Source organism: Schistocerca cancellata, chromosome 12 (genome assembly GCF_023864275.1).
Source record: "Schistocerca cancellata isolate TAMUIC-IGC-003103 chromosome 12, iqSchCanc2.1, whole genome shotgun sequence".
In the NCBI taxonomy this organism is placed as follows: domain Eukaryota; kingdom Metazoa; phylum Arthropoda; class Insecta; order Orthoptera; family Acrididae; genus Schistocerca; species Schistocerca cancellata.
In genome coordinates, this window is record NC_064637.1 from 30,889,549 (window position 1) to 30,907,903 (window position 18,355).

Genomic DNA, 18,355 nt, shown 5'->3' on the forward strand with positions numbered 1-18,355 from the left:
TGTACGGTAAATTTGTACAGGAAGGAACAGTATTGGAAGCGAAGCGGCCTCGGCCTAAGCCTGTTTGTTCGCCAGAGAATATTGAAGCGGTACGAGTTGCTGTACAGAGAAGTCCCGGGAAACCGTGTAGAAAGGCAGCAGTGCAACTGGGAATATCCAGACACTCCGTTCAACACATTCTTAAAAGTGACCTCCATATGTACACATACAAGATGACCTGTGCATGGAGGCTCACTAAAGAACACGAGCAGAAGAGACTAATGTTTGCTCAGTGGGCGGAGGATACGGAAGAAACTCTCAACAACATTTGGTTTTCAGACAAGGCTCATTTTCATTTAGACGATGTCGTTAACAAACGAAATGTATGCTTTTGGGTCACTGAAAACCCACAAGTGCTTCATGAACGACAACATTAAGCCCTGAGGATTACAGCGTGGGCAGCAATTTCCACTCACGGATTTATTGGACCCTTTTTCTTTAAGGAACTGCGAACAGCGAGCGTTATTTGAACACACTTCGCAATAGCTTCATTCCACAGCTTCTTGCTACTGCCTTGCTCTTCAACACACAGTGGTTCATGCGAGATGGAGCAAGGCCACATACTGCAAACACTGTGTTGGAGTTTTCACATGAGCATTTCGACATGCGGATCATTTCACTCAGGTTTCCAGATAGCTTCAATGACGGAAAAAATTGGCCCCCCAATAGTCCAGACCTCAATCCGTGTGACTTTTTTCTTTGGGGGTATCTTAAAGGAAAAAATTTTCCCGGAATGTCGACGTGATTTAATGGAGCTCAGAAGACTTATTCTTCAAGCTTGCAGTGAAATTACAGAAGACATGCGCCCTAGCGTAATCACTAACTTCAGTGTTAGTTTGAAGGAAGTTAGGAAACGAAATGGTGGATATATTGAGCATGTGCTGAGTTAGAACAAATCTCCATGGACGGCTCTTCATTGTAGTGCATGTTCCTTTCAGATTGTATTGACAATAAAGTTTATATTCAAAAACAAAATGGTAACACATTTCGTGCGCCACCCTGTTATAACATGAACAAGTGCACTATCTAGCAGGTTTTATAGACTGATGATGCGATTTATATTATGATAGGATAATAGCATCCGATTCATGGTTTTATCATCTGATGTTAATGATTTTACATTATGCCTAAAATGGTGCTGTGGCTACTTTTATGAAGCTGATGACTGTCAGTCGACCAAAACTGGTTGAGTAAATAAAGAATTTTATCAGAAACTCAAGAAGGCAACGTGACTTTTTCCAATATTTACGAGAAATGGGGAACCAGCTCCTGAAAATAGATTAGCATTTCAATGCAATCACACACAGTAGGTTAGGTTAACACCATCTACATTCTGTATACACGGAAAGATTACACAGCAGGTTTGTCATTCAGCAATCACATTTGAATGTTAGTGGCTCGTGAGAACACTGCGTTATGCCTCCTGTAAGAAGGGGAAACTTCTACAAGCCACAATGGAATCCACCAGCGGCAGGATCGTGACCTAACTGAGACTGGTTTTCATTATTCTGTGATGGCCGTGAATATTAAAATTATGAGTTCAGAAGGGCCAAACTCAACAGCAAGCACAATCTCAATGCCTGCACACGACTAGTGACCGAGACGACAGACCGTACAGCCTCATCTTGTATCTTGTGTTAGCAAATGTGTTTGTTTGCTGCAAGATAAGTATCCACACAGACAGAGTGATGATATCTGGAACACCGCGCGGCTCAGCTCGGCAAGCGTTATTGCGGCTTCCCTCGCCACAGCAAGAGTGAGGGGTGTGCAAACAGGGCTGTGCTCGACAGCAACCCTGGATGCAGAAGAGACACCACATCATCTTTTCAGATGCATCCCGATTCCGAGCACGGCATCACAAGGGACACATCTGTGTCACAGGCTCCGAGGAGTAATATCTGGCGTTGTCCGAGGAAGTGTTATAGGCCCTCCTTTGATCTACGTAAATGATTTAGGAGACAAACTCGGCAGTCCTTCTAGACTGTTTGCAGATGGTGCTGTCATTTATTGTCCTATATCGTCATTAAATGATCAAAATAAATTGCAAAATGATTTAGACACAATATCTGTATGATGCAGAGTGTGGCAATTTACTTTAAGTAATGAAAGGTGTGAAGTTACCCACATAAGCACTAAAAAGAACACACTAAATTTCAAACAATTTAAAATCCAGGATGGAATGAAACAATATTATGAGAAGGAAATTTGCTACTCACCACAGAGCGGAGATGCCGAGTCGCAGATAGGCACACGACACACACAGTTGTGTGTGTGAGTTGCGTTTACGTGAGTGTGTATGTGCGTATGTGTGTCTATTGTTGACAAAGGCCACTGGCCAAAAGGTTTAAGTGTGAAAATCTTTGTTGTGCCTATCTGCAACTCAGCATCTCTGCTATATGGTAAATAGCAACTTTCCTTATCATAACATTGTTACATTCCACTAAATTTCAGTTACATAATAAATCACGCAAATCTAAAAGCTTGTAACTAACTAAATACTTATGGGTTATAATTCCGAATGACAAACTGGAACATCACATAGATAATGTTGTGGGGCAAGCAAACCACAGACTGCAATTTGTTGGCAGAACACTTAGAAAGTGCAACCGGATTGCTAAAGAGACTGCTTACACCACACTTGTCCGCCCTGTTCCAGAGTACTGCTGTGAGGCTTGGGATCCGCTTCAGACAGGACTGACAGAGGTCGACAAAAAATTCCAAAGAAGGGCGGCTCGTTTTGTATTATCAAGAAATAGGGGACAGAGTGCTACGGATACGATACACAAATTCTTCTCATGAAATTTCTATCTCTCACTCTCCCCAGAGTGTGAATACATTTCATTGGCATCCACCTACATAGGGAGAACTGATCATCATAACAAAATAAGAGAAACCAGAGCGTGCACAGAAAGAGCTAAGTGATCATTTTCCCCAAGTGTTGTTCGAGAGTGGAATGGTAGAGAAACAGCTTAAAGGTGGCTCGATGAACTCTCTGCTGGGTACTTAATTGTGAATTGCAGAGTAATCGTGTAGATGTAGACATAGGTGTGAGGAGAACGAATATTGTCAGATTGCACTCATCTTCATCATACGGGACTAGCGCATGCTGTGGTGGTGTGGTGTGCTGAAAGATCTCTAGCACCTCTGCTTCACACATTCTCGATGTACTAAGGCCCAATACATAGAGCACTCAACTGTTGCCACGGTCGACACGTTCTCAAGATGTCTCACCCGTCGGAAACATCTGTCGAGGGTCACAGAGAGACTGGCAACCACTCCATTTCAGCCACAGTGATCAATGAACTCTGGCACAGAGACAGAGTTGAAGCAGTGCAGAATGCTGTACCTTTATCTTTTTTCAGTTTATACATTTTGTCAAGATGGAACCGTCAACATTCTTAATATTTCACAAAGCATTTATTAAAAAACTCTTTCAACACTTGCCGTACATTTGTTTGGCGACTAATTTCAAATCGACCAGTTCATTTTCGAGCCCACATACTTTACGAAATGTTCGCAGGATGACTGTCACAATCCACATGTGCCTCTTAGTGACTCAATCAATTCTGAGTCGCTAAGAGGCATATGTAGACTGTTACAATCATTCTGTGAATATTTGATAAAGCATGTACTGCACTTTCGGTGCCGCCTCAGCTTGAGAATGAACCAGTTAGTCCAAAACTAGTTGCCAAACATAAGTACTGCAAGCATTTACAGGTTCATTATTAAACACTTCATGTACCTGTATCTGTCACCCGAGCTCAGTTTGAGTTTATGCCTAGCCAGTTTACAGTTAATCTTTTTGCCAGATGTGGCAGCTCTATCTACTGAACCAGTAAAATACCGATTCTTACGTATAAAACACATTCAAATGTCTAATTACTTCACAAACAGTGGAAACTCAATATCAGAATATCAACAACAGAAAAGAATAGATTGCTACTCACAATAAAGATGGCCCACTGAGTTGAAGAGATGGCCCACTGAGCTGAAGACAGGCACAACAAAATGACTGACACTTTATACTTTCAGCCAAAGCCTTTTTCAGCAAGGAAAATACACACATATTCACACAAGGAGGCATACCTCATGCACACATGACCACTACCACCAGCAGCTTCAACTGTCATGTGTGCAAAAAGAGTGTGTGTGTGTTTCTGTGTTCTTTTCTGAAGGCTTTGGCTAAAAGCAGTAATGTTTAATAGTCTTTTCAGTGTTCCTGTCTGCAACTCAATGGGTCATCTTTATGGTGATGAGCAATTTGTCCTTTCCCTAATACTGTTCATTACTTAATGTTATTTTGTTAAATATTTCCCTTTAAGCATATAAGCAAGAACAAGTTTAGGAAAAGTTTGAAATTATGCTTGAAGTTTGTTGGAAATTGGTAAGTGTTCTAATTATGAAACACTGGATGAATATGAACTGGGCAATTTGTGGTCCACTCTAATCAAAAGCCAATTTTTCATGCACCTCTACATTTATGATCACACATTTCCTCAACTGTGTGGTGTAGAATGACAATTTTGTACACACATTAAATGATATCTGTAGATACTGTAAGCAAAGTGTGTTGCAAATATAATTATTAATAAAGATGTAATAAATCAAAATATAAAGCCTGATGTTAAAGTTTTACTGCACGTCATTTTAAGCAAAAGCTAATTTTTCATGCACATAAATGTTTGCTACATCGTATCTCCTGAACTATGTGCAGTACGATGATGTACTTTTGCAGGTACATTCACGACTTACGTAGATATTGTATGCAAACTGTCTTGTGATTGGACTTAGTAATAAAGAACTAATAAATTAATATGTCACACCACGTGCTGAAGTTTGATTGCACAAACAGCAGAAAATGCAGTAAGTGATACGTCTTGTTACATTCACCATTTTGTAAGGGGCATCAGCATGAAAAAGTTCCGTAAAAGTTTGAAATTGTGTGTAACGTTTGTTGCAAGTTGCAAAGTGGTCTCATTTCCAAATAGTGGATGAATTAGCCAGGGTATCTGCGAGCCTCAGTTATGCTGCCTCGGGACAAACACACAGTTCCTGACTGTAATACTCATCTTATTGTGTTTAATTTTTATTATAAGTTTGCATCTATTACTCAGTAGATCATGACACCATTTTTAATTTTTGAATTCGATCAATAATTATGTGAAATATTGGAAATTGAATTTTTGCTGCCTACATGCTGCAGCTGGTACCGGATTCTGGGTTAATATTTCAGTAATAGTTCTTGCTTCCCGTATACCCCTATATCATCTACAAATTTAGTCATGTATTATACCTACTGTACTGTACTGTCTGTCTGCGCGCGCGTGTCACTCACTCCCTAACCTCACTCACAGTCATCCACACAATTAAGAAAATGTAAAAATGGTCAGATGTTCTATAACTGGCAATTAAAAACCCTAAATGAGCACCATATTCATTTGATTGTCAGATAAAAGACATATTTTACAGACTATGAGACACATATTTTTCTTTGAAAAACTGCCTCAAACACTCTCATGTGCGTATTGTACTCAAGATTAACACAAAAATGACCAGTGTTTGATTTAAAATTCCTGACAGTCTTAAAAATGGTCCTATATTCAATGCCACAGGAAACTCAGTCTACCTGGAAACATCGGACTCAACTGGCAGTAGCAGTGCATCGATGCAATAACCATGAGTTGCAGGTATCCACAAGCTTGATAAAACTGTCTCCCTACCACCCCACCATCATAAACCCAGAACACTGCCTAGCTTATGATTCATCATTGCTGTCTACGGTGGCAGGGAACTTTAATTGCAAGTGATTTGTGTTATCAGTAACAGTACAATAGTTTTGTTAGCAGCTAGTTTCATAATGGAAAAAAAGATATTACAATGTGGACTATAAACTGAAAGTAATAGCACCTGCAGAGGAACACAGAAGCAGAACAGCTGAGTGGCATTTCGGCCCTCCGCCAACAGAGAAAACCATTCACGATTGGCAGGCTAGTAAAGAAGAATTGAAAAAAGTGAGGAAGACTAAATGTGCAAGTAGAGAATTGAAATCAAAATGGCAACAACTAGAAGACGACATGGATTCAAGGGCACTGTCAAAATGGCACTGGAATTAATAAAAAATTATTCAAATACACCCTGTTAAGCTAATGTTACAGTGGAACTCAACAGATTTTAGGGATGGAGTTAGTTGGTGCTACAGGTTTATGAAGTGTCATGCAGTAGCATGCAAACCAAAGTCTATTTCTGAAAATGCCACAAGGGTATGAAGATAAAATACTATCTTGCCATCACTTTATTATTCAACATTCAAAGAAAACCAGTGTGAAAATAAACCAAACAGCTAATATGGATGAAAGTAGTCTCACATTTGATGTGCCGTGTAACAGAACTGTTGCCACGAAAGGCACTAAAACTATAACCACAAACACAAGTGTACGTGACAAAATGCACTACACTGTTGTCCTTTCTTGCTGTGGTGACATTACTAAACTTAATCGAATGGTCATTTCCGAGTGTAAAACAATGTCAAAACTTTCTGAAATACCACTAGGTGGTGGTGTTCACACGTGCATGACAAAGATTGGATGGACGAGGCTAGAATGAAATTATGGATTAACAGAGCGTGGGAGACAAGAAAAGATGCTTCATTGAAGAAAAGTTCTCTTCTTGTGTTAGATCATTTTAGGAGTGAAAGAGAAATTGAGACAGAGAAATTCCAAGAGGACTTGCTTCACAAATACGACCTCTCGATGTGTCGATAAATAAATCATTTAAAGTGTATACGAGTGAGGAATGGAACACATGAATGATGGATGAGACCCAACATGAATTCATGCTGAAGGGAGATTTAAAATGGCCTACAACCAAACAAGTGTGTCAGTGGATAAAACAGTTGTTGTCTAGAGTGAGAGCAGAGATTACTGTTAAATCTTTCAAGAAGTGAGGCTTAACACTCTCGATGGCAGTCAAGCCAGTCATATATATGTAGAGGACAACGATGATGATGATGATGACGATGATGAACTAGAAGAAGGAGAAGGAGAAGAAGGAGGAGGAAAACAAGAAGAAGAAGAAGAAGAAGAAGAAGAAGAAGAAGAAAAAGGTTCATATGACAATTTTCATGCCTTTTAAATGTCAGTTCATTTTTATAAACTAAGAATTTTTTTTCTTAGTCTGGCTTTGCAAACTAACAACAAAAATCATAAAAATGTTATTTTCTAAGAAACAAACTGTTTAAAAATAAAGGTGTGTCTTACAGTCCATAAAATACAGTATTTCATTTCCCTTAATAGCCCGTGTGCCCTGGCACCTAGCACAGAAACACAATAACATTTTCTATACTACTTGCTGTTGAATTTTTAATAGGTAGCAGTATACATTTTACACACCTTCTGTTATGTTTTCAGTGAACCTGATAACAGTTAAGAAACTTACCACAAACACAAATTAGAATGAAAAGAGAGAAAGAAATAAGAGTAAGCAGGTAAGAAAAATAAATTGTGTTAAGTTGACTACCAAATTCTATTATAATGTGGTGTAGACTGTTAATTTCATTCATCACCCTTATTCCAGTTATGCTGGATTGTGATTTACAGGCTACTTATATTTTAGGAAACTGCTGTACATTGATCATATACAGATTAGTAAACACATAGAAAGCAGACATAAAATTAATCATGAAAAGAAACATTAATCCCTCACACTGCACTCCCTCAACACTGCACTTGCTACTGCAGAAATTTATCAACAAAACCAAAGATATTAGCGCTCCTACGGCCCACATGCTACTGTTTGTTAGTTAAAAATGTCTCTAAGAGACTGCTATCAACCAAAGAGTGACTTTATCGGCAATTTCTTTTTAATCATAAAAGTTCAATCTCTTTCCCGAATAGTTAACAATTCGATACCCCTTTTTGCAATACCTCTGTTCTTTATGGTGCGATGAGCTTGTTTCTATGACCAATAATGAGTTTTGCAAATGGTTATGTCAACTGGTAACGACATATTATAAAAGTTCACCATACTGCCCACACGGTACTGAGCTACTGTTTCAACAATGCATCTGTAGAATCGATAGTCACTTCTTGTATGAAGCCAGTGGAACGTTTGCAGCTTTCTGTTAGTGATTCACGCCATTTGTAATGCCACATGAGGAAGAAGTGCAAGGGCAGTTTGCATTGACAAGTCACAGTTCCATTTCAATGAACAGGCAAACACACAGAATTTGTCCATCTGAGCTACGGGGAAACCACCCAAGTCCCCTCCACACACTTTAAAAGTGAGGGAGTGATAAGTAAGGTCACAGTATTTCACACTGCAGGGCACAATGTTATGTACAGATGGTGCAACAATTTGTTAACAGTTTTATGACAACCAGATACGGTAGTGGTGTTATTGGCAGTAGACTGCTACTGCTCATACTACCGCTGACACTGTGACATTCTTCAATCGGGATTCTTGCAGAGAAGTCATATCGAATGGGTCGTCAGCTGTTTACATATCTCGCTCTCACACTATTTCTGAATTCCAGGAAATAAATGAAAAATGCATTGCTGTTACTTCTAAAGAAGGCAAAACAAAAAATCCATGTGTGTTCAAGAATATGTGATACAAAAGGAAAGGGAACTCTGCAGTCGGGCACTGAAAACCACATGAGAGTTGTCCATCCTTTCTGTCACACTCAGTCACCGTCAGAAGCGGTATGGAGGAGCACGGGGTCAACACACTGCACCCCCAGCCACTGGCGATGTTCCACCCACGAAGCTGCTACTACTTCACCATAGGATAGCTCCTCGACTGGCATTGCACTCCACTCTAGTCCTCCCACTGAGGTTAAATCCCTACCAGTACTGGGAATCAAATCCAAGTCCCCCATGCAAGGGTCTGTCATGTCGACCACTCGGCTACGGAGGCAGACCAAACATGTGTGGTGGTGTTGTTGTGGTCTTCAGTCCTGTGACTGGTTTGATGCAGCTCTCCATGCTACTCTATCGTGTGCAAGCTTCTTCATCTCCCAGTACCTACTGCAGCCTACATCCTTCTGAATCTGCTTAGTGTATTCATCTCTTGGTCTCCCTCCACGCTGCCCTCCAATACTAAATTGGTGAGCCATTGATGCCTCAGAACATGTCCTACCAACCAATCCCTTCTTCTAGTCAAGTTGTGCCACAAATTTCTCTTCTCTCCAATTACATTCAATACCTCCTCATTAGTTATGTGATCTACCCATCTAATCTTCAGCATTCTTCTGTAGCACCACATTTCAAAAGCTGCTATTCTCTTCTTGTCTAAACTATTTATCGCCCATGTTTCACTTCCATACATGGCTACACTCCATACAAATACTTTCAGAAACTGACTTCCTGAAACTTAAATCTATACTCGATGTTAACAAATTTCTCTTCTTCAGAAACGCTTTCCTTGCCATTGTCAGTCTAGATTTTATATCATCTCTACTTCGACCATAATCAGTTATTTTGCTCCCCAAATGGCGAAACTCCTTTGCTACTTTAAGTGTCTCATTTCCTAATCTAATTCCCTAGGCATCACCTGACTTAAGTCGACTACATTCCATTATCCTCGTTTTGCTTTTGTTGATGTTCATCTTATATCCTCCCTTCAAGACACTATCCATTCCGTTCAACCGCTCTTCCAAGTCCTTTGCTGTCTCTGACAGAATTACAATGTAATCAGCGAACCTCAGAGTTTTTATTTCTTCTGCATGGATTTTAATACCTACTCCAAACTTTTCTTTTGTTTCCTTTACTGCTTGCTTAATATACAGATTGAATAACATCGGGGAGAGGCTACAACCCTGTCTCACTCCCTTCCCAACCACTGCTTCCCTTTCGTGCCCCTCGATTCTTATAACTCCAATGTGGTTTCTGTACAAATTGTAAATAGCCTTTCGCTCCCTGTATTTTACCCCTGCTACCTTCAGAATTTGAAAGAGTATTCCAGTCAACATTGTCAAAAGCTTTCTCTGCATCTACAAATGCTAGAAACGTAGGTTTGCCTTTCCTTAATCTAGCTTCTAAGATAAGTCGTAAGATCAGTATTGCCTCACGTGTTCCAATATTTCTACGGAATCCAAACTGATCTTCCCCGAGGTCGGCTTCTACCAGTTTTTCCATTCGTCTGTAAAGAATACGCGCTAGTATTTTGCATCTGTGACTTATTAAACTGATAGTTCGGTAATTTTCACATCTGTCATCACCTGCTTTCTTTGGGATTGGAATTATTATATTCTTCTTGAAGTCTGAGGTTAATTTCACCTGTCTCATACATTTTGCTCACCAGATGGTAGAGTTTTGTCAGGACTGGCTCTCCCAAGGCTGTTAGTAGTTCTAATGGAATGTTGTCTACTCCTGGGGCCTTGTTTCGACTTAGGTCTTTCAGTGCTCTGTCAAAATCTTCATGCCGTATTGTATCTCCCATTTCATCTTCATCTACATCCTCTTCCATTTCCATAATATTATCCTCAAGTACATCGCCCTTGTATAGACCCTCTATATACTCCTTCCACCTTTCTGCTTTCCCTTGTTTGCTTAGAACTGGGTTACCATCTGAGCTCTTGATATTCATACAAGTGGCTCTCTTTTCTCCAATGGTCTCTTTAATTTTCCTGTAGGCAGTATCTATCTTACCCCTAGTGAGGTAAGTCTCTACATCCTTAAATTTGTCCTGTAGCCATCCCTGCTTAGCCATTTTGCATTTCCTGTCGATCTCATTATTTAAGACGTTTGTATTCCTTTTTGCCTGCTTCATTTACTCCATTTTTATATTTTCTCCTTTCATCAATTAAATGCAATATTTCTTCTGTTACCCAAGGATTTCTACTAGCGCTCGTCTTTTTACCTACTTGATCCTCTGCTGCTTTCACTACCGCCTCTATAGCTGTCCACAATTGTGAAAGTGCTGCCGGTGCAAGACTGATTACGAACCATAAATGTTTGACGGAGTTCATGTCGGGCAATCTGGGTGGCGAAACCATTCGCTCAACTTTCCCAGATTGTTCTTCAAATGAAACACAAACAACCGGGGCCCGGAGACGTGGTACATTGTCACCCATAAAAGTTCTACCATTGTTTGGTAACATGAAGTCCGTGAATGGCTGCAAATGGTCTCCAGCTAGACAAACATGCAGAGGAGCCAGTCCATTCCGTGTTAACACAGCACACACCATTATGGAGTCACCACCAGCTCGCACACAGTTTCCTTGACAAGTTGGGTCCACAGCTTCGTGGGGTCTGCGCCACACTCAAACCCTACCATCAGCTCTTACTAGATGTAATTGAGACTCACCTGGTTTTCCAGTCTTCTTTTAAGGTACAACTGAAATGTTTACGAGCCCAGGAAAAGCACTGCAGGCAATGATGTGTCGTCTGCAAAGGCACTCGCATCAGTTGTCTGTGGTCATAGCCCATTAACGCCAAATTTGAATGCACTGTCCTAACTGATACATTTGTCATACCTCCCACATTGATCTCTGCAGTTACTTCACTCAGAATCATTTGGCTGTTATCTCTGAGAACTCTACACAAACGCCACTACTCTCAGTCGTTAAAGGGAGGTCATTGACCACTGTGCTGTCTGTGGTGAGAGTCAATGACTGAAATTTGGTATTCTCAGCACACTCTTGACACTGTGGATGTTGAAACATTGAATTCCCCAAACAATTTATGAAATGGAATGTCCCACGCGTCTAGCTCCAACTACCATTCCACCTTCAAAGTTTGTCAGTTCCCACCTAGCAGCCATAACAAAAACTATATTTAGCCACATTTTTCAGAATACGTTGCAATTTGTGAGGCTCCACTCGGGTATCTTACTTCTGTAAAACTAAACAGTAGTTGTCAAATGTGCTGGGGATACACACATCATTCTGACATTTCCCAGTAAGATTCAGATGCAACCAGCTTCTCCTGAGCATACATGTTCTGCCGGTGCAGTAGGATCGTGTAGGTTACAATGCGGCTGCGCAACAGCAGGTGAGTCAGCTGTTTTGCCCACCCCTGCCCATCTAATGCCTGCCGTGCACCACATGGACTGTAACAGTCAAATCTAACTTTGATTAATTCCTATCTAAATGTGTTTACTGATGGATGTTCTCTTTAATATGCAGGACACTTTGGTTGTGTATCACATAGACTACCAGTACCGGTATGAAATGAGCGTTTTTTTTTTGTGAAAGTAAAACACTACTTTTGAATTGAAAAGTAAAAACATTTTATTCAAAGAACTGACCATTGCTTTCTATACATTTTGACCACCTTTCTGGCAATTTGTGGACACCACACCAATAGAAATGTTGGTCTTTTGAAGCAAACCAATCTGACACCCTATTTTAGACTTCTTCGTAGGAATCGAAGTGTTCCCCAGCCAACGTGTCTCCCATTGATGAAAACAAATGGTAGTCGGAAGGGGCCAAGTCTGGTGAATACGGCGGGTGGGGCAACAGCTCCCAGCCAAGTGTTTTGATTGTATCCTGAACCAGTTTTTCTTTGTGTGCAGGTGCATTCTCATGTAAAAAAATTACTTTGCCATGTCTTCTGGCCCATTCTGGTCTTTTTTCGATCAATGCGTAGTTCAAATTGATCATTTGTTGTCTGTAGTGATTAGTATTCACAGTTTCACTGGGTTTTACAAGCCCATAATACACCACACCTTTCTGATCCCACCAAACACAGAGCATCGTCTTCTTGCCGAATCGATCTAGTTTTGCAGTCGATGTTGATGGTTGTCCCGGATTAACCCGCGATTTTTCTCGTTTAGGATTATTAAAATAAATCCAGTAACAATTCGATGCAAAATTTATTTTCTTTCATGTCTTTGAAGCAAAATTTGACAAATGGTTTTTTGGTTTTCCATCTGTCTTTCGTTCAATTCATGTGGCACCCATTTTCCACACCTTTGGATCTTTCCCATAGCTTTCAAACGGTCAGAAATTGTTTGTTGTGCAACATTTAGCATTGCTGCCATTTGCTTCTGACTCAAGGTATCATCTTCATCCAATATTGCTTGCAATTCGGTGTCTGAACTTTTTTAGAGGTCTTCCATGTTCTTCATTTCTTACATCAAAATCATTATTTCTGAACCGTTGAAACCATCTTTTGCATTTTGCTTCTGATAGAGCATGATCAACATATGCCTCGACAAGCATTCGATACGACTCTGCAGCACTTTTTTTCAAATGAAAACAAAAAATTAATGCTTTCCGCAAATCATCACTTTCTGGTACAAAATTGAGACACTGTTAACACGATGAAAACATATGATGATGTTTGTTCCGTGAGTTGATGTATACTAAATATCTTTGACAGATGTCATACCAACCAAACAATAAAAATTTAAGGCTTGTTCACAACAAACGTTCCCTATCGACACATTTGTATCTTAACGCTCATTTCATACCGGTACACCTGGTAGTTTAAATGCCAGTTCTCATGTTCACACGTTTTCCATACATTGTGAATTTATGTGCTTCTTTATTGTACAATCAGTCCAAGAAAGTCCTGTTTCTTATCTGCTTCGGTTTCTATTACGAGTGAAACTTGTGGGAACACTGTGCTTATGTGTATTCATAATTCCTCAGTATGTGGATGTTTATTATATGAGACAGATCAACTACTGCTATTCTCCAACCCTAACAATACATTTGGGCCACTTTCGGTCCCATGATTCTTTTGTCAAATTGGTCATTCCATGTCAACAGGGTTCAGCACTATCTTCTTGATTAACACCACATGTTTGTTAGTACTGACCACACTGTGATGTTATAGTAAGTACTAGTCACACCGAATTGTCAGTTTCCACAGCGAATATATCTGAGCTTTCTCATGCAAAGCAAGTACAGGATCTGTACAATTAACACAACGAGTGCATGCGAAAAGTACATACGACTAGCAGTTCGAGCACAGGACATCTAATGGAACACAGAGTGTGGTGAAACTAGATACTTGAGACAAGAATAGCGCGGTACCTTGAGAGGGCTGCCGGATGACTCGTTTTTCTCTGTCTTACGTGACTTCTGTGGACAGCACAAACAGGCAATGTCAACTCGTGTACTCTGGCACAGAAAAAAACTGCACACAGCATAGCGATAATTTTTAAGGCACCACAGTTACAAAAAATGAAAACAAGAACAATACGCAACACATTAATCAAAATAACTTTACTCAACACAACAGAACAAATAGTATACAAACATTTAACTGGGCACGGACATGATCACTGAACTGAGACTATTTGTAATACAGATAGAGAAGTTCTACCATGAGGTAGCAGCAGTAGCAGAAGGAAACACATTTAAAGGTGTAAAACTACCAGCTTTCAAAGGCACTGAACATCCTTTTTAAGCAGAGAAATAGTAAAGGCTGCGAGAATAAAGTTTGGCAAAGCTTAAAGACACCCAGGATCCCAGCTCAAAACACTTAGTAGACATAACTGACTCCTCAGTTGGAAATTTATTAATTTTATTAGCTATACACCAGTGCTTTTCTGGTACCAAGCGCCGCGGATTTCGAATCCGCACCAGATGGCACGGACCTCGATTACCACTAGAGGTCTCTCCAGCCGTCATATCATAAGCCGTGGCTGCGCATGCGCTCCTGGCCTGCATATAATGTGAGGGTGCCACGGTGGAGCACGTGGTCCCAGTGGCCAATAGCAACGTACTCTATCAGCTATTTAAGCACCTGCCTCTCGCTCAACAGGCAGTCTCATATTCACATTAGTCTATCGACATCTCGCCTACATACAGCACGTTTACTTGGTTTCCGTGTACGAGTGAACATCGTGGATTCTTGAGGTTTCACTTGTGACCCCATTGCTATTTGCGTGTTGTTGTTGATTAGGTCTCGCTCAGTCGTCCGTCGTCGTTTGTGTCCGTCCTTCCCCATTCGTTTTGTTTGTCCGCGGGCCACTCCCGTTTGGTCCTGATGCGCTTTTGTTCTCGGCAACCCCACGACTGCTCCAGTCGTGGTTACAACATTTTGGCAATGAGGTAAACGAAGGTAGTTGTTAGCACGGAAGCGAACTCGGTCTGTCTTCTGGAACGACAGCAGCAGTTCGTGCAGCAGCAGTGGCTCCAGTTAGACATCTTACAACAGTCGCTGCTGTTGCTAATGGACAAAGTTGATGCCCGGGACGCATTACCACAACAGCTTCCGAGTCCTCGGGTGTCCGACGCTTTCCCACATCCGCCGTCATTCCACCCATTTAACGACACTAAAGAAGACTGGGAAACATACTTACATCAGCTGAAACAACATTTCACAGCTTTTCAAGTCACCGATGACTCCTTGCAGTAGTGGTGGTTTGTGTCTCGGGCCTCCCCAGACACATTCTTTCTTCTCCGCAAGTTGGCAAGTTGATCCTGTGGCTCACTCTTTCCAGGAGATATGCCTTTTGCTGACAAACTATTACTCCCGACGCTACCATGTGGTCGCCTCTCGGCTGGAGTTCTACCAGTACCATAAACAGCCTGGTCAATCGTATCATTCCTGGGTCACGGACCTGCAGGGTCTCAGCTGTGGGTGTGATTTTACGTGCACCAATCGGCAGTGTAAGGCTTCATATGTGGACTCCCTGATCCGGAATGTTGTGGTTCAGCTGGCTCCCGATCCTGAGGTCCACACTGTGGCATTGCTCAGGCGGCTAATGAGTGTCTTACGACGTGGCAATCGCTGTGTCTCAGCAGGTTCTACCCTCGTGACGACAACATGGTCCTGCCGACGAGGGCCAGTGCTGTCGGGACTCCTCTCTGTCTGACGTCTCTCTGCATCGGCGCCTCCGGTCACCCCTCATCGCCAGTCGCCCCTCGTCGCTGGTCGCGCAGCCCACTCCCATCTTGCCCACAGTGCTTTACCCCACATTTTTGAGCCGATTGTCCCTACCGCTGAAAAACGTACATGCTGTGTAACAAGGAGGACCACATCTGATCAGTTTGTCGTAGTCGCTCGACTCACTCCAGTCCTCCAACTCCTGGGCCTCGAGATACTGTCCGTGCTCTGCAATCTGTAGTCCCACTCCGCCTTTCCACTGAGGATGTTAGTTTTCAGCTCGACACTGGGGCCACTATCTTGCCGATTAATATGGCGACGTATACCCACCTGGGCTCTTATGAGTTGTCACCTCCCTCTCAGCATTTGGTCGCCTACGGAGATGGCTCCATTCCACTCTGTGGGCAGTTCGGCATCCAGGTGATGTAAAAACGTGTTCCCTGGCTCCTTACCCTATTCGTCGTCAACCGTCTGTCAGGTTCGAATATTTTTGGCCAGGACGCATTTCAGCTGTTTGGCTTTTCAATTTCTGAAGAAGTTGAGGTCACTTCCACGGCTATTCCTTTTCAGAACTCGGACGAACTGTACTCCGCTTTTGCGTCACTGTTTGCAACGGATCTCAGATGTGCTTCCGATTTTCAGGCGTACGTCACACATCAGCCGGATGTACAGCCTCACGTTTTCCAGATCCGACTCCTTCCTGTGACCTTACAGCCGGCAGTGAAGCTGGAACTCTATCGGCTCCAGGCCGATGGCATTCTGGAGCCTGTGACGTACAGCACCTGGGTAACATCATTGGTGGTCCTACAGAAACCCAATGGGTCCCTTTGCCTGTGTGGGGACTTCGGCGATACTGTCAATGCTAAGTCCCTAGTCCACACTTACCCCACTCCACGATAGGAGGACCTTCTCGCCAAGCTTGCCGGGGGAGAGTACTTTTCCGAGACTGACCTGGCTGAGGCATACCACCAGTTACCCTCAGATGGCGATTCCCAGAACATCTCGGTTATTAATACGCCTTTCGGATTGTATAAGTACAAGCGCCTTCCATTTGGTGTCTCTTCGGTGCCGGCCGTCTTCCAGCAATTCCACGAGCAGCTAGCACAGCCTATCCCTGCCTGCGTGAATTATCTGGATGACAACTTTGACACCGGGCATTCCCGCCAACAACATTAGCAAAACCTCAGCACCTTATTTCACGCTCTGCAATCTGCAGGTTTATGCTGTCGGCTGGACAAGTGATTTTATTTTATTTTATTTTATATATTTTTTTTCCAACTGGAAGTGGAATACTTAGGCCACTGGCTTAGCAAAGATGGCATTCGCCCCTCGGGTTCTAATGTCGCAGCCACTGAGGCCCTTCCTCGTCCCAAGGACTTATGTGAACTCCAGGGCTTTTTAGGCAAGGTTACTTATTACTTAAAGTTCCTATCTCAGGCTGCCTCCGTTGCTCAACCCCTGAATCACTTGCATCGCAAAGGGGTGCCTTTTGATTGGACTCCTGCCAGTGGCCAGGCTTTCCTCCATTTAAGGACGATGCTGAAGTCCGCCCACTGCCCGACTCCCTTCTCTCCGGACCACCCCTCGGTTGTGTCGGCTGACGCATCGGCATACGGCATCGGGGCCGTCCCCGCACATCAGAATGCTGATCGCTCCAAACAGCCCGACACTCATTCGTTTAAGACGTTGACCCCAGCACGACGGAACTACCCCCAGATTGAAAAGGAGGCCCTGGTGATTGTATTTGCCGTCCAAAAATTTCACACCTATCTCTTCAGGGCAAAGTTCACCCTCCTGACGGACCATAAACCCTTAGTTACACTTTTCAGACCCCACTCTCACCTTCCAGAGTGGACGGCTCAACGTCTCCAGCACTGGGCATTATTTTTACGAAATTACACTTACACCATCTGGTAAAAGCCCACCTTGATAATGTGTAGTACGCTTTGTCACGTCTCCCAGCAGTCCTCGATCCTGCGTTTGACAGACAGGAGGTCCTCTGCTTTCACACTGATTCTCCCCGCCGTGATGTGCTGGACAGTCTGCCTCTTACGGCTGCTCACATTGCTACGGCTACCCCCCAAGCTCCTGTCTTGTGACAGGTTCTCTGCTACATGGTCCACGGGTGGCCCCCCTATATTACTAATTGGATGCAAACCAATTGCAGCCCCTGGTGCCACCTATCCCACAGGCTCGCCACGGTTGACGATGTCCTCCTCTCGGCCACAGAGAGTGACGTCCATCGGGTCGTCATCCCTCTGGATTTGCGGCATCAAGTGCTCAGTTTGTTACACCGCAGGCACTGGAGTATGTCCCGTGTGAAAGTTTTGGCTCGCTGGCACACGTATTGGCCCGGCATCGATGACAATATTGACCGCTTGGTCTGCAGGTGCACTGTGTGTGTGTGCGTGTCACCAGGCAAGCACCCCCCTCACGGCTCTCACCCAGGTTCTAGCCACAGACGGTCTGCCTCACACATTTCTCTCCGATAATGGCCCCCAATTCACAGCATCCTCCTTCCACGACTTCTGTCA

The 18,355-nt window shown here is 42.7% G+C and overlaps 1 protein-coding gene across 1 annotated transcript in view; it reads right to left on the bottom strand.

Annotated features, from left to right (window-relative positions):
- The window catches only part of LOC126109417 (intermembrane lipid transfer protein Vps13), a 443,304-nt gene that overhangs the window by 127,678 nt on the left and 297,271 nt on the right, over positions 1–18,355 (bottom strand). Inside the window, exon 43 of the mRNA XM_049914452.1 lies at positions 14,021–14,068. Coding sequence (XP_049770409.1) covers positions 14,021–14,068 — 48 coding nt within the window. The remainder of the gene's footprint in view (positions 1–14,020; positions 14,069–18,355) is intronic.